At 36.4% G+C, this 10,899-nt stretch overlaps 1 protein-coding gene across 1 annotated transcript; it reads left to right on the top strand.

Annotated features, from left to right (window-relative positions):
• The first annotated feature begins 9,550 nt into the window (after nucleotides 1-9,550).
• LOC122497077 (high mobility group protein B2-like) lies at nucleotides 9,551-10,331 on the top strand. Its single transcript, XM_043603820.1, is given in 2 exon segments — nucleotides 9,551-9,818; nucleotides 9,820-10,331. Coding segments are annotated over 2 exon segments (642 nt in total). The 5' UTR covers nucleotides 9,551-9,668; the 3' UTR covers nucleotides 10,312-10,331.
• The last annotated feature ends 568 nt before the right edge of the window (nucleotides 10,332-10,899 follow it).

Raw genomic sequence — 10,899 nt, 5'->3', positions numbered from 1 at the left:
TCTGGTATATCATATCCTTACTCCTTTTCCAGTAAATCACTGCAGAAATGGAGTTCATTCAAGACACAGAAGTGCCTTCTCTTTAGAGAAACAACTTCACCAATAGCTCTCTTTATTCTGAACTTGCATTTGAAGGAAATGAAAAGTTCTCCCAATGCCACAAGTACCAAATCTATATTAAGAAAGTTTTAGTGACTACTGAGAAAATTCAGACAAAAGATATTAGGTAAGAATACATTGTAATGAATTAGTGAAAAGTATTATAGGATTGTTCACTTTACATCATGTGGAATCTTAGAGAATGACAGGCTTATCAGCTGATACAACATATTCCCAATTGGTCAGCCCAACTCAGTAAGTTTTTATTAAATAACTATCAATTTGTACAGTATTTTTTTCCTGAGATACATGAGGAAATACAGATGAAGTATGTAATAAATATGATTCCCTCCCTATAATAACTTATTTTCAGTTTTTATGTTGGAAAACCAAGAGAGAGAGAGATTGATATAAATACAGAAACAGTATAAAAGACAGAACTAAATAGATAATGGATTGCAAAAGATCATCAAATGTGAAGAAAAGTTATTATCCCCATGCAAAAATACTCCTCTGGAGATTAAAAAGAATTCACTAATAGTTAAGAAGATCAGTAATCCTATTTCATGGCTTGGCAATACATTTCAGATGTGATAACTAAACCAAAAGAGCAAGAAATACAAAAATCTCTGTATGACCAACTTACACCAGGAAATTCTAACTCAATTCTCAGCTTTAACCATTAGACAGAACTTCTTTTATCAACTGTACTTTCTCTAGAGCTTATTCTGTCAAAAGATAAGAAGTTCTTTAGCCAATGGGTGGTTTTGAATAGAGCAGAAGGAAATAATTCTGTGCAATCGGATCAGAAAAGACTGTCATTGTGTTGGGTAATAATATCCTGTTGTGAGATTGGTCCTTTCAGGCAAAAGGTTTTAAAGACTCATCATGTATGTGTTTCTTATTATTTTCCTCTTCATCCACTAGCTTAAAGTGTAGGTTATTTCTAACAAACAGCAATTATCAAGTGTTCTAACAGTCCTGGAGATGTCTTCCTAAAAATACAAAACAAAATGAACTAAAAGAGAAATGAGCAAGATAAATGAGTAGTATTTTATAAAACCATTAGAACAAACCATGGAAAAGATCTGTTTCTGAGGGAAATAATTTAGAAAAAGTAAAATGTAGTTTCCTTCTCATCTTGCAGCATAGAACACAGGATAAATCTTGGAGAGATCTCTTGGCTAAAAGTAATATATAACTTCTGGATTGAAGCTTTGTTTTGTTTTTCCCTCTCTCCCCTCCCCCCCCCCATTTTCTTATATTATTATACTGTTAAGGTTGACAATAAGAAACACTTTCAAACTTGTGTTAATAAGGCTAGTTGTTTCAACTTTACACGTGATAGGACTGCATAGGAATGCTCAGAGTCTGGCGGCTGTGGCAAGAACAGCAAGGAGGACAAGATAAAGGAAATCTAAGGAGCGTTATATACATCTGAACAGACAGGCTTTACGAAAGGAATGGAAAATAAAATCTTGGGGGAATACCAGTTAGAAGTGGATCAGCAAAATTCCCAAGTGTCTGACTTCTCTTAAACTTTAGTACATTGAGAAAATGAAATTACTTGTTTCATAAATCTGATTTAAACTATGTGATTTCCTGTTCTAGCTACAAGTTTCTACATTGCAGAGGACATTCCCCTCCTAAAAGAAAACATTTGGATTGTATTTACTGTGAGCAGAACAGTTTCAAACATCCTGGTCCCAGTTAAATATGGCATTGAAGTATGTTTGTCCTTTTTTTTTTTTTTTGTACTAAGGAATATCATTCTTTGACCATCACCCATGCTAATAATAAAATAATTTGTATTTAAATGCCATGTTTTTCACAATCATACAGTAATAAATCGAAGAGTGAGGACTATACTCATCTACGAACTGCTCATTTTTTTTCTGTAAATTTCCCTTTTTCTAGAGTGGATTTTTGTGCCATTGAACCTTCAGTGATATAATAGAGTTGAGTCAATTGAAAAACACTACCAGCCACTGCTTTTACTTTGTGTATATGCATCTGTGTGAGTCTGTGTGTGTGCAAGTGAGTGTGTGTTTTTCACATACAACTGAGATAATACTTTTTTGATAAAGCCAACCATCCAAATTAAATGTCTATATTTTCCCTCCAGAGAATATATTTATTACTGCTGTTTTGTCTTTTTATGTTGGAAAGAGCAAACTTGCAATTTACAAAAACACTCCCTGAGGTTGAGCACGTAGAAACAATCTTGAACACCTACTTAATAATTTTCTCTTAAATAAATAGCTATGACTTTAGCTGTGATCTTTTCATTTCTACTGGGTTGCTAATTACCATGGTAGATTATTAATTCCAAGCTGAATGTTTCAGGGTGTCATGGCCTGCTGAGACAAAACAGGCCAATCTAATGGGAGCATCCAGGTCATTAAAGAGTGTGCTGCCAACAACATGAACATGTAAATTAGTTCAGGGAATGACACTATGAATAAGTGAGTCTGATAATTATATTGGTGCTTATTTACATTTCCAGGCTACAAATGGGCTATGTTCCAAAACTTCATAGGCCGGTTGATACTGGTTGAGAACTCAAAATGCATAGAAACAATGCAGTCAAATGGAGCTTAAAATGTGACTCTCCTGAAAAACCTATTTTACCAATAGTAGCTTAAAGACTGTAGATTTGCATTTAAAATAGAAAGATATTACAAATAAGTAAGAAATAGAATGGATATGTGTATTTTCTTCTCAATCCATATTCTGGAATGGAAAATACTTCTAGGTGATCTTGTAGTCACCATCAGTTTGTACATAAACTACTCTGGTCCTCAGTAGCGAGGAAGATGGAGTTCAGGGAATATGTCTTTCACACAGGAGTGGCTGATGCCATTAAAGGAGCCCTAAAGTGATGGTTCTCAATATTTTATCTAGAAGCCTGTTGGAGTTCTGCTTCTCTCCCACTGACCCATGAGAGAATCTCTGGCATGAAGCCCAACCCAACCCCTCTTCTCCTCGAATCTAGAGTAAGGAAAAAATTGAATGTGCTGTGCTGTGTGTATGTGTTTATGTGTGTGTGTGTGTGTGTGTGTGTGTGTGTGTGTGTGTTGAACTGGGGAGGGTGAGGAGATAATCCATTACTCTGGTTTCAACCACATCTCTTTACTCCTAAAGTCAAGAAAATTGTTTAAGAGATAGCAATTGTTCTCTCAAAAGGAGCTCACATCTCTTAATAAAGAAAGACCTATGTCTATGTCACAGCATTCACTGCCCCTACTCTGCCTTGTCGCATAACTTTATCTCCCCCTAAATCCCACATGAATGGCTAGGACACAGAGGACATAGTGGTGACTTATTTCTCCATTTCACCCTCACACCCTTTGTGGAAAAGTGGACCATAAGCAATGTTTCTGCTCCATCTGACACTTCAAATCTATGCTATCAAGGAACCCATTATGCAATTCTATGGATCAGTTATACAACAAAATCAATCCCAGGTTGTCCCCTGACTTTAAATTGGTCACAAATATTAAAGCTTTATACACTATCATAACTTCATTACCTGGTATGAAAATTGAGAACACCCTACAAATTGAGAATTGTACTTAAAAGTATGTTCCACATTACCTTTTGTCTTCCAACTTCACTACTATTTTCTAAAGCCCTTTTCTTTTTAAGGATATGTCAATAATAGTTACCATAGTTGTTACAAATTATCAGATGAAAGAAAGGAGTTAAAGCCACTAGTTTATGATCCATTCACTCTCTTTCCAAGGGGTGCCCCCAAAGTAAAGAAAAAAAATAAATAAAAGCAAACAGATAACTAATATCCTTATCCACTAGGCCTTTGGGAATTATATTTCTTAAGGGAAAGAGACCTTATCTAACAATGACTAAATGTCTTTGGTTAAAGGATCGCTTATAATAAATAAACCCATTTACAGAAAATAAATAAATCTATGAGTCATGGATCCTTTAAGGAGGTCTCATTAACTATACAATAGCAAGGGTATAAAATGGCAATGTTTCATAATTCACACCTAATTGCCTATTGTGTCACATACCCAGAAAACCTCACTTGGCAACCCCATCTATCATTCTAGCTAAAGAGAGTGAGATCCATGTGAGAAAGTACCTGGGGAGCCACACTTGATGTCTCAGACTTCTCTTTGCTTTCTCTTTGTTTCTTGATCTATGGACTTGAAGTTATTAACAAAGTTTGATACAGGGTTAGATTTCTGGTCCTTACAAGTCTGCTCTGATAAACTGATACCTTGTGTTATCTTATCAGGCTATAACCTCAGCTGTGCAAAAATATAACTTCCTTAATTTCTTTTTTTATTCAACATATAATTTGTACCCCCATATCACTGGTTTGGCAAGAAAATTTCATCTTTATCCCCAATCTTTTCAGAGCCCCTCACTTTGTTCCTTCTCTAGGATTAGGTGAGTTCCTGGGTTTATGGAGTATCAAGGTGTTGGAGGAAAGAAGCAATCAATAAAAAATTAGCATCACCTTATGACATTCCTTGTTTGTCTCTGCATGGTCCCTTCAAGTCTGTAGCCTTCCACTGTTTCCATATTCTTCTTCACACCCATTCCTGATCCCTTATGTCTAGACTCATGGTGCTACCCTTATCCCTCAGGACTTTGCCATCTTTTTCTCTCAGACCTATGCCCTCTCTGTTCTCATAGCCTCATGTTTTCTCCAAACTCAGGAACTATTTTTCCAATCTAAACATAATGTCTTTCTGTCTTTCTCTCTCTCTCTCTCTCTCTCTCTCTCTCTCTCTCTCCCTCTCTCTCTCTCTCTCTCTCTCTCTCTTTCTCTGATAGAGGAACTGTATTAGTTTTCTATACTGCTGTGACAAATTACTGTAAAACATAGTAGTTTGAAACAACATTAATTTATCTCACAGGTCTGTACGTCAGAAGTCCCAACACAAGCTTAAACAAAAGTTTAGTAGGTTTGTGGACCTCTGTAGAAACTCTAGGGGAAAATACATTTCCTTGTTTTTTCCAGATTCTAGAAGCCACCCGCATTCCTTGGTTCATGGCCAAGGCCATGAACCATGTGTGAACCACAAGGCCATGTGTGAAGCACACATCTTCAAGTCCAACAACATCTCTCCATAAATATAGTGGGGAAAGTTGTTCCATTATAAAGGACCCTTATGATTTCATTAGCCACCCAAATAACCCAGGATAGTCTCCCCATTTCAATCCTTAACCTTAATCACATCTGCAAAGTACTTATGCCATGTAAAGTAACATATTCACAGGTTCTAGGGATTAGGATGTGGACATCTTTAGAAGGCCAATATTCTACCTACCAGAAGAACCTATCAAGATATTCTTAACAGGCTTATTTTTTTGTAAAATAAATGCATGAAGGTGTTAACTTGAAACAGAGAAAAGAGCAATTTTATTTAAGTAAAAATGAGTTTATTCAGGGATAGCAGAGGAATTGCAAGTTCGGACAAGCAAGCTACAATGAACCATAGGCAGGTCCAAAGAGACAAATGGAAAGATCTTTTTTTTAATATTTATTTGTTTGTTTATTTATTTATTTATTTATTTATTTATTTATTTATTTATTTTAGGCTTTAAGGAAATTGGGGAGGGTTATTTTGAACAAAAGTTTGCTGGGGAAGAGTTTGAGTTGTAATGGTTTCTCATTGACTGTAAATGGTGGTTAGTGCATTGTTGCTGGGTCAGGGAGGGGAGCTTTCTTTCATTAAAGGCAGAAGATAAGATTCTTATGTGAAAAGTGCCCACCCTTGTCGAAATAATTCTTATTTTCCTTCTTTCTGCTGGTGATGTAGGCTGCAAGGAGTGGTTCTACGTGAGAACGCCCCTTTAGGCCTGCCCAACTCCATGTTAAATCAGGTTTCCTTCATTTTCATAAAGGCTAACATGTTCATGTATGTATTCTAAAACACTCTTTCGATACGGGATATTAAATAATTGCATTGAATGTGCCATAATTTATCTAGCAATATGTTCTTGCTATGCTTCCAGGAAATTTCCCACTTTTCATCATAATTCATGGAATGATAAACCTTCTTACATGTGAATCATTCTGTGCATTTTTAAATCATTGGCTTAGAGAAAGCCCTGATGTAAAATTACTGAATTATTGATCACAACATTTTTAAGACTTTTGGTACAATTTGTGGTCTTCTTCCATGCACTGAAGGAATCTGAAGGTCTTTGAGGACCAGGAATGCTGGAGTGGATGGAACTTATTCCTGGAGGTAAATCACTTGAGAAAACTTGGAACTAGGCCTTCAAGGAAACTGCTTCCTTTTCCTTGATAAAACTGTTCCTTGATTTACCCTGTCACTGCATACATTTTCTGGAAATAACTTTTATTATTGCTCATATAATATCTCCTTCTAATTTTTAAATGCAAATGTTAAAGTCACTCATAATCTCACCAACCACTATTTAAATTCTAATATATATTCTTCTACATACTGTGTGTATGGTGTGTGTGTATATATATATGCATATATATATGCAAATATATTATGTAAAATAAATTACTTATATTATTCTATACATGTAAGATCAACTTTTCACAAATATAAAAAAATGTTTCAATATAGCTTTATAGTTATGTCATGCATGTGAAAGTAATTATTTTCTTAAGACAAATATCCAGAAGTAGCACTGCTGGAATATGTATGCTTTAAGAAAATAGTTATTACCAAATCGATTCCACCAATTAACCTTTTCCCTAGCAGATAAGAGAGTCCTCTTCCTTCTGTTGATGACCACACTATTATTTTTAAACACTATCAATTTTATAAAAAAATATAATTTAGACTTCTCTAGATGACTCACTAGGCTAAATGTGTTTTCATGTGTTTACCTACCTATTTACATAAAGGAAATGATTATGTAAATTAATCATTTATATCATTTGACCATTTTTTCTAGATGGATTAGTAAGCTTCACATTTTAAAAATGTTGCAGGATGACCATAGAAAGAACATATATGCTACTACGGTTTTCACTAGTTATTTTTGCTAGCAGAGTGATTATCAATTTCATGGACAATTTAGTAATTTTTCATTTATTGTTTCTACTTTTGCACTAGAGTTCTGGGAATCCAAGCAAGGTATATTCAAGTTACACTATGCTTTTCTAGAAGTCTGCAAAGCCCTGCACACCACGGCCTCTCTCTGAAATGATCCTTAATGCTCTGTTGATCATTCTCAGTAAAATATGACTGACAACATAATTTGTGGCACTTAGTGCAAAATAAAAATGGAACAGCCCCTTGTTCAAAAATTATTAGGAATTTCTAGATAGCGAAAACAGAGCATTAAACCAAGCATGGAACCTTCCTAAGCATGACCACATGTGACTGCACAGGTCACATACCCATAAAGTTAGCCCAGCCCCAGCTACAACTAACTGATCAGAGATACTTGACCCAAAGACCAAAGATCTAGGCTGGCCTGTCGCTATAAAGATTGGTGTGAATATTCTATTTGATTAGATGTCCTATATTGAGTAACAACTGGTAGAATCATTCAGATTCACAGTTTTGGAGAATTTAAACTTGGAAGAGAGTGGGAGACAAAGAAAGAGAGAGAGACAGAGAGCTAGAGAACCTACACCTCTCTCAAATGTTTAGTCACTTGACTTATCCACCATCAATCACTTCAAAGTCATCTTTCCCTCTACCATCTGACCTTTACCAAACACTAACTTCTTGCTTATAGAATATTTGGTTGTTTTCCTGGGTGTCAAATTCTGAATAGTTTGGGGCACCTGTGTGGCTAGTCAGTTAAGCATCCAACTCTTGGTTTTGGTTCAGGTCATGAATTTGAAGTTTGAGAGTTTGAGCCCTGTATTGGGCTCTGTGCTGACAGTGTGGAGCCTGCTTGGAATTCTCTCTCCCTCTCTCTCTCTGCCTCTCCCCCACTCACTCTCTGTCTCTCACAATAAATAAATAACCTAAAAAATTTTTAAAAATCCAGTTCTAACTAGTTCAATAAGAATTCTGCACTAATTTAAGTTATTTTTGTGATTTTTTTTGGTATCACTTTTCAAAGTCATATCCTAAATTTTTGGAATGAAATACTGATGTGACCGGGAAGGACAATGAGAAGGAGCAAAAGTCAAAGGTTCTATTTCAGCAAATGTTGTATTTGGGATATCCATTGGACATTCAAGCAGAGATGCCAAGTCCTCTGTAGGCCAGGGAGAGGTAAAAGAGGAGATAATAGATTTTGGGGGTCACTGACATATAAACAGTATTTATAGCTGGACTGGATAGACCTATCTGAGAAAAGTGAAGAGAGCTCATAGAAGGGACCAAAAATGACGCCTGGCCACTCAGGATAAAGACTAATGATTGCTGGGTAGTGATATTATTCATGATTTTTATTTTCCTATCTGGGTTCTTTCTATTCCATAGTTTTTACCACAAACAGGTATAGTGCTTAAGGCCATAAAAAAGTAATTAAAAATTGAAGGTCATTTATTTTGTTTTTATAGACCTGCCAAAGAGTTAGCTTTGACGCATTCAGTTGTTAATTAAAATGTGAATGGTAAATACTTACACATTTTATTGTATGTTAAATATACTTCCATAAAAATGCAAATGCAAAAAACCCCATAATTGGTAAGGATTGTTGTTGTACAGATATTATAGTTTCTATTTCTTTGAGAAGAAGGCAGAGCGCACTAAATGTGAAAACACTTGATAACTAACTTACATGCTTACAGGGCTTTTAATTTGGGGTATTTTATTTTGTTTTGTTTTGTTTTTCTTGCCAGAAAGAAAATTTTCCTAAAAATGCTTTCCCTCAGCCTATTGTAAAAGAAAGTACGCTGGAAAAATTGAACAAGGTAAAAAAGGAAAATGTTACTTCAAATGTCGTTATCATAAATTCAAGTTGCTTAAGGAAACCAAGTTGTGCCCTTTGGTGGCAAAAGTGAAAATGAACCCCCACATCACTAGGTTATTTACTCAACAATGATAAAATAGACGTGTTCTCTGACCTTTTTGGCTTAAAGCCTGGTGAAAGAGCAGGTGTTAAACTGAAAAGTAATTGAGGTGAAATAAAAAGAGAGGGTTTGCTGAATGAGACAATGTGAGGGAGCACATTGGAGACTGGAGATTGGAGGGTCAAGTCATCCTCTCTGGGGGAAAGGCATAGAAACCAAAATGTGGAAGATGAATAGTGTGGTAGGCTGTAGGCTGAATAAGGTCTCCAGAAGTGTCCACATCTTAATGTCCAGAACCTGTGAATGTTACCTTCAGTGGTGAATGGACTTTGCAGACATGATTGAGTTAAGGATCTTAAAATGCGGAGACACCCTAGATTATACAGATAGGCCCTTAAATGACCTCACAAGTAAGAGAGATGCAGGAGCAGTCAGTCAGAGGAGAAGGCAATGTGCTTAGAAGATGGAAGAAGAGGCCACAAACAGAGAAGTACAGGTATCCACTAGAAACTGAAAAAGGCAGATAAACCAGTTCACGCCGGAGCCCTGGGAAGGAAGCGTCTCTGTTGGATCCGGCCCCTCCGCGTGACTCTGAGGAAAAGCTACCACCAGATAGACACCGTCTGTCACCATGGGTAAAGGAGACCCCAGCAAGCCACGGGGCAAGATGTCCTCGTACGCCTTCTTCGTGCAGACCTGCCGGGAAGAGCACAAGAAGAAACACCCAGACTCTTCGGTCAATTTCGCTGCATTCTCCAAGAAATGTTCCGAGAGATGGAAGAAAGACCATGTCTGAGAAGGAAAAGTCGAAATTTGAAGATATGGCAAAAAGTGACAAAGCTCGCTATGACAGGGAGATGAAAAATTATGTTCCTCCCAAAGGTGACAAGAAAGGAAAGAAGAAAGACCCCAATGCTCCTAAAAGACCTCCGTCTGCATTCTTCCTGTTTTGTTCTGAACATCGCCCAAAGATCAAAAGTGAACACCCTGGTTTACCCATTGGGGATACTGCAAAAAAATTGGGTGAAATGTGGTCTGAACAGTCAGCCAAAGATAAACAACCATATGAACAGAAGGCGCCTAAGCTAAAAGAGAAGTATGGAAAGGATATTGCTGCACATCGCGCCAAGGGCAAAAGTGAAGCGGGAAAGAAGGGCCCTGGTAGGCCTACAGGTTCAAAGAAGAAGAATGAACCAGAGGATGAGGAGGAGGAGGAAGAGGAGGAGGAGGAGGAAGATGAAGATGATGAGGAAGAGGAGGAAGATGAAGAATAAATGGCTATCCTGTAATGATACGTGTGGAGTGTGTGTGTGTGCTCAGGCAATTGTTTTGCTAAGAATGTGAATTCAAGTGCAGCTTAATATTAGCTTCAGTATAAAAACTGTACAGATTTTTGTATTTTGTATATATAAGATTCTTTGTAGAGAAAATACTTTTTTAAGAATGCAGGTTGTAGCTTTTTGAGGGGCTACTACATACAGTTAGATTTTAAAGCTTCTGATGTTGAATGTTTCTAAATATTTAATGGTTTTCTTAATTTCTTGACTTGTGTACTGTAGCACAGCAAACTTGTAGGAATAAGTATCAATAGTAAATTTGGGTTTTTTAGAATTTTGCATTTTGTTTTTTTAAAAAAAATTGTAATAAAATTATGTATATTAAAAAAAAAAGAAAGAAACTGAAAAAGGCAAGGAAACAAATCCTCTTCTCAGAGCCACCAGAAGCAGTTAACCCTGCTGACACCTAGACCTCAGTCTAGTAAAACTGATTTTGGAGTTCTGCCCTCCAGAACTATACCACACTAAATTTTGTTATTTTAATCCACCAAGGCTATGGTAATTTGTTATAGCAGCTGTAGGAAA

This window comes from Prionailurus bengalensis, chromosome A3 (genome assembly GCF_016509475.1).
Source record: "Prionailurus bengalensis isolate Pbe53 chromosome A3, Fcat_Pben_1.1_paternal_pri, whole genome shotgun sequence".
NCBI classification, from domain to species: domain Eukaryota; kingdom Metazoa; phylum Chordata; class Mammalia; order Carnivora; family Felidae; genus Prionailurus; species Prionailurus bengalensis.
Note: the sequence above shows the minus strand (reverse complement) of the source record. Positions and strands in the feature narration are given on the sequence as shown.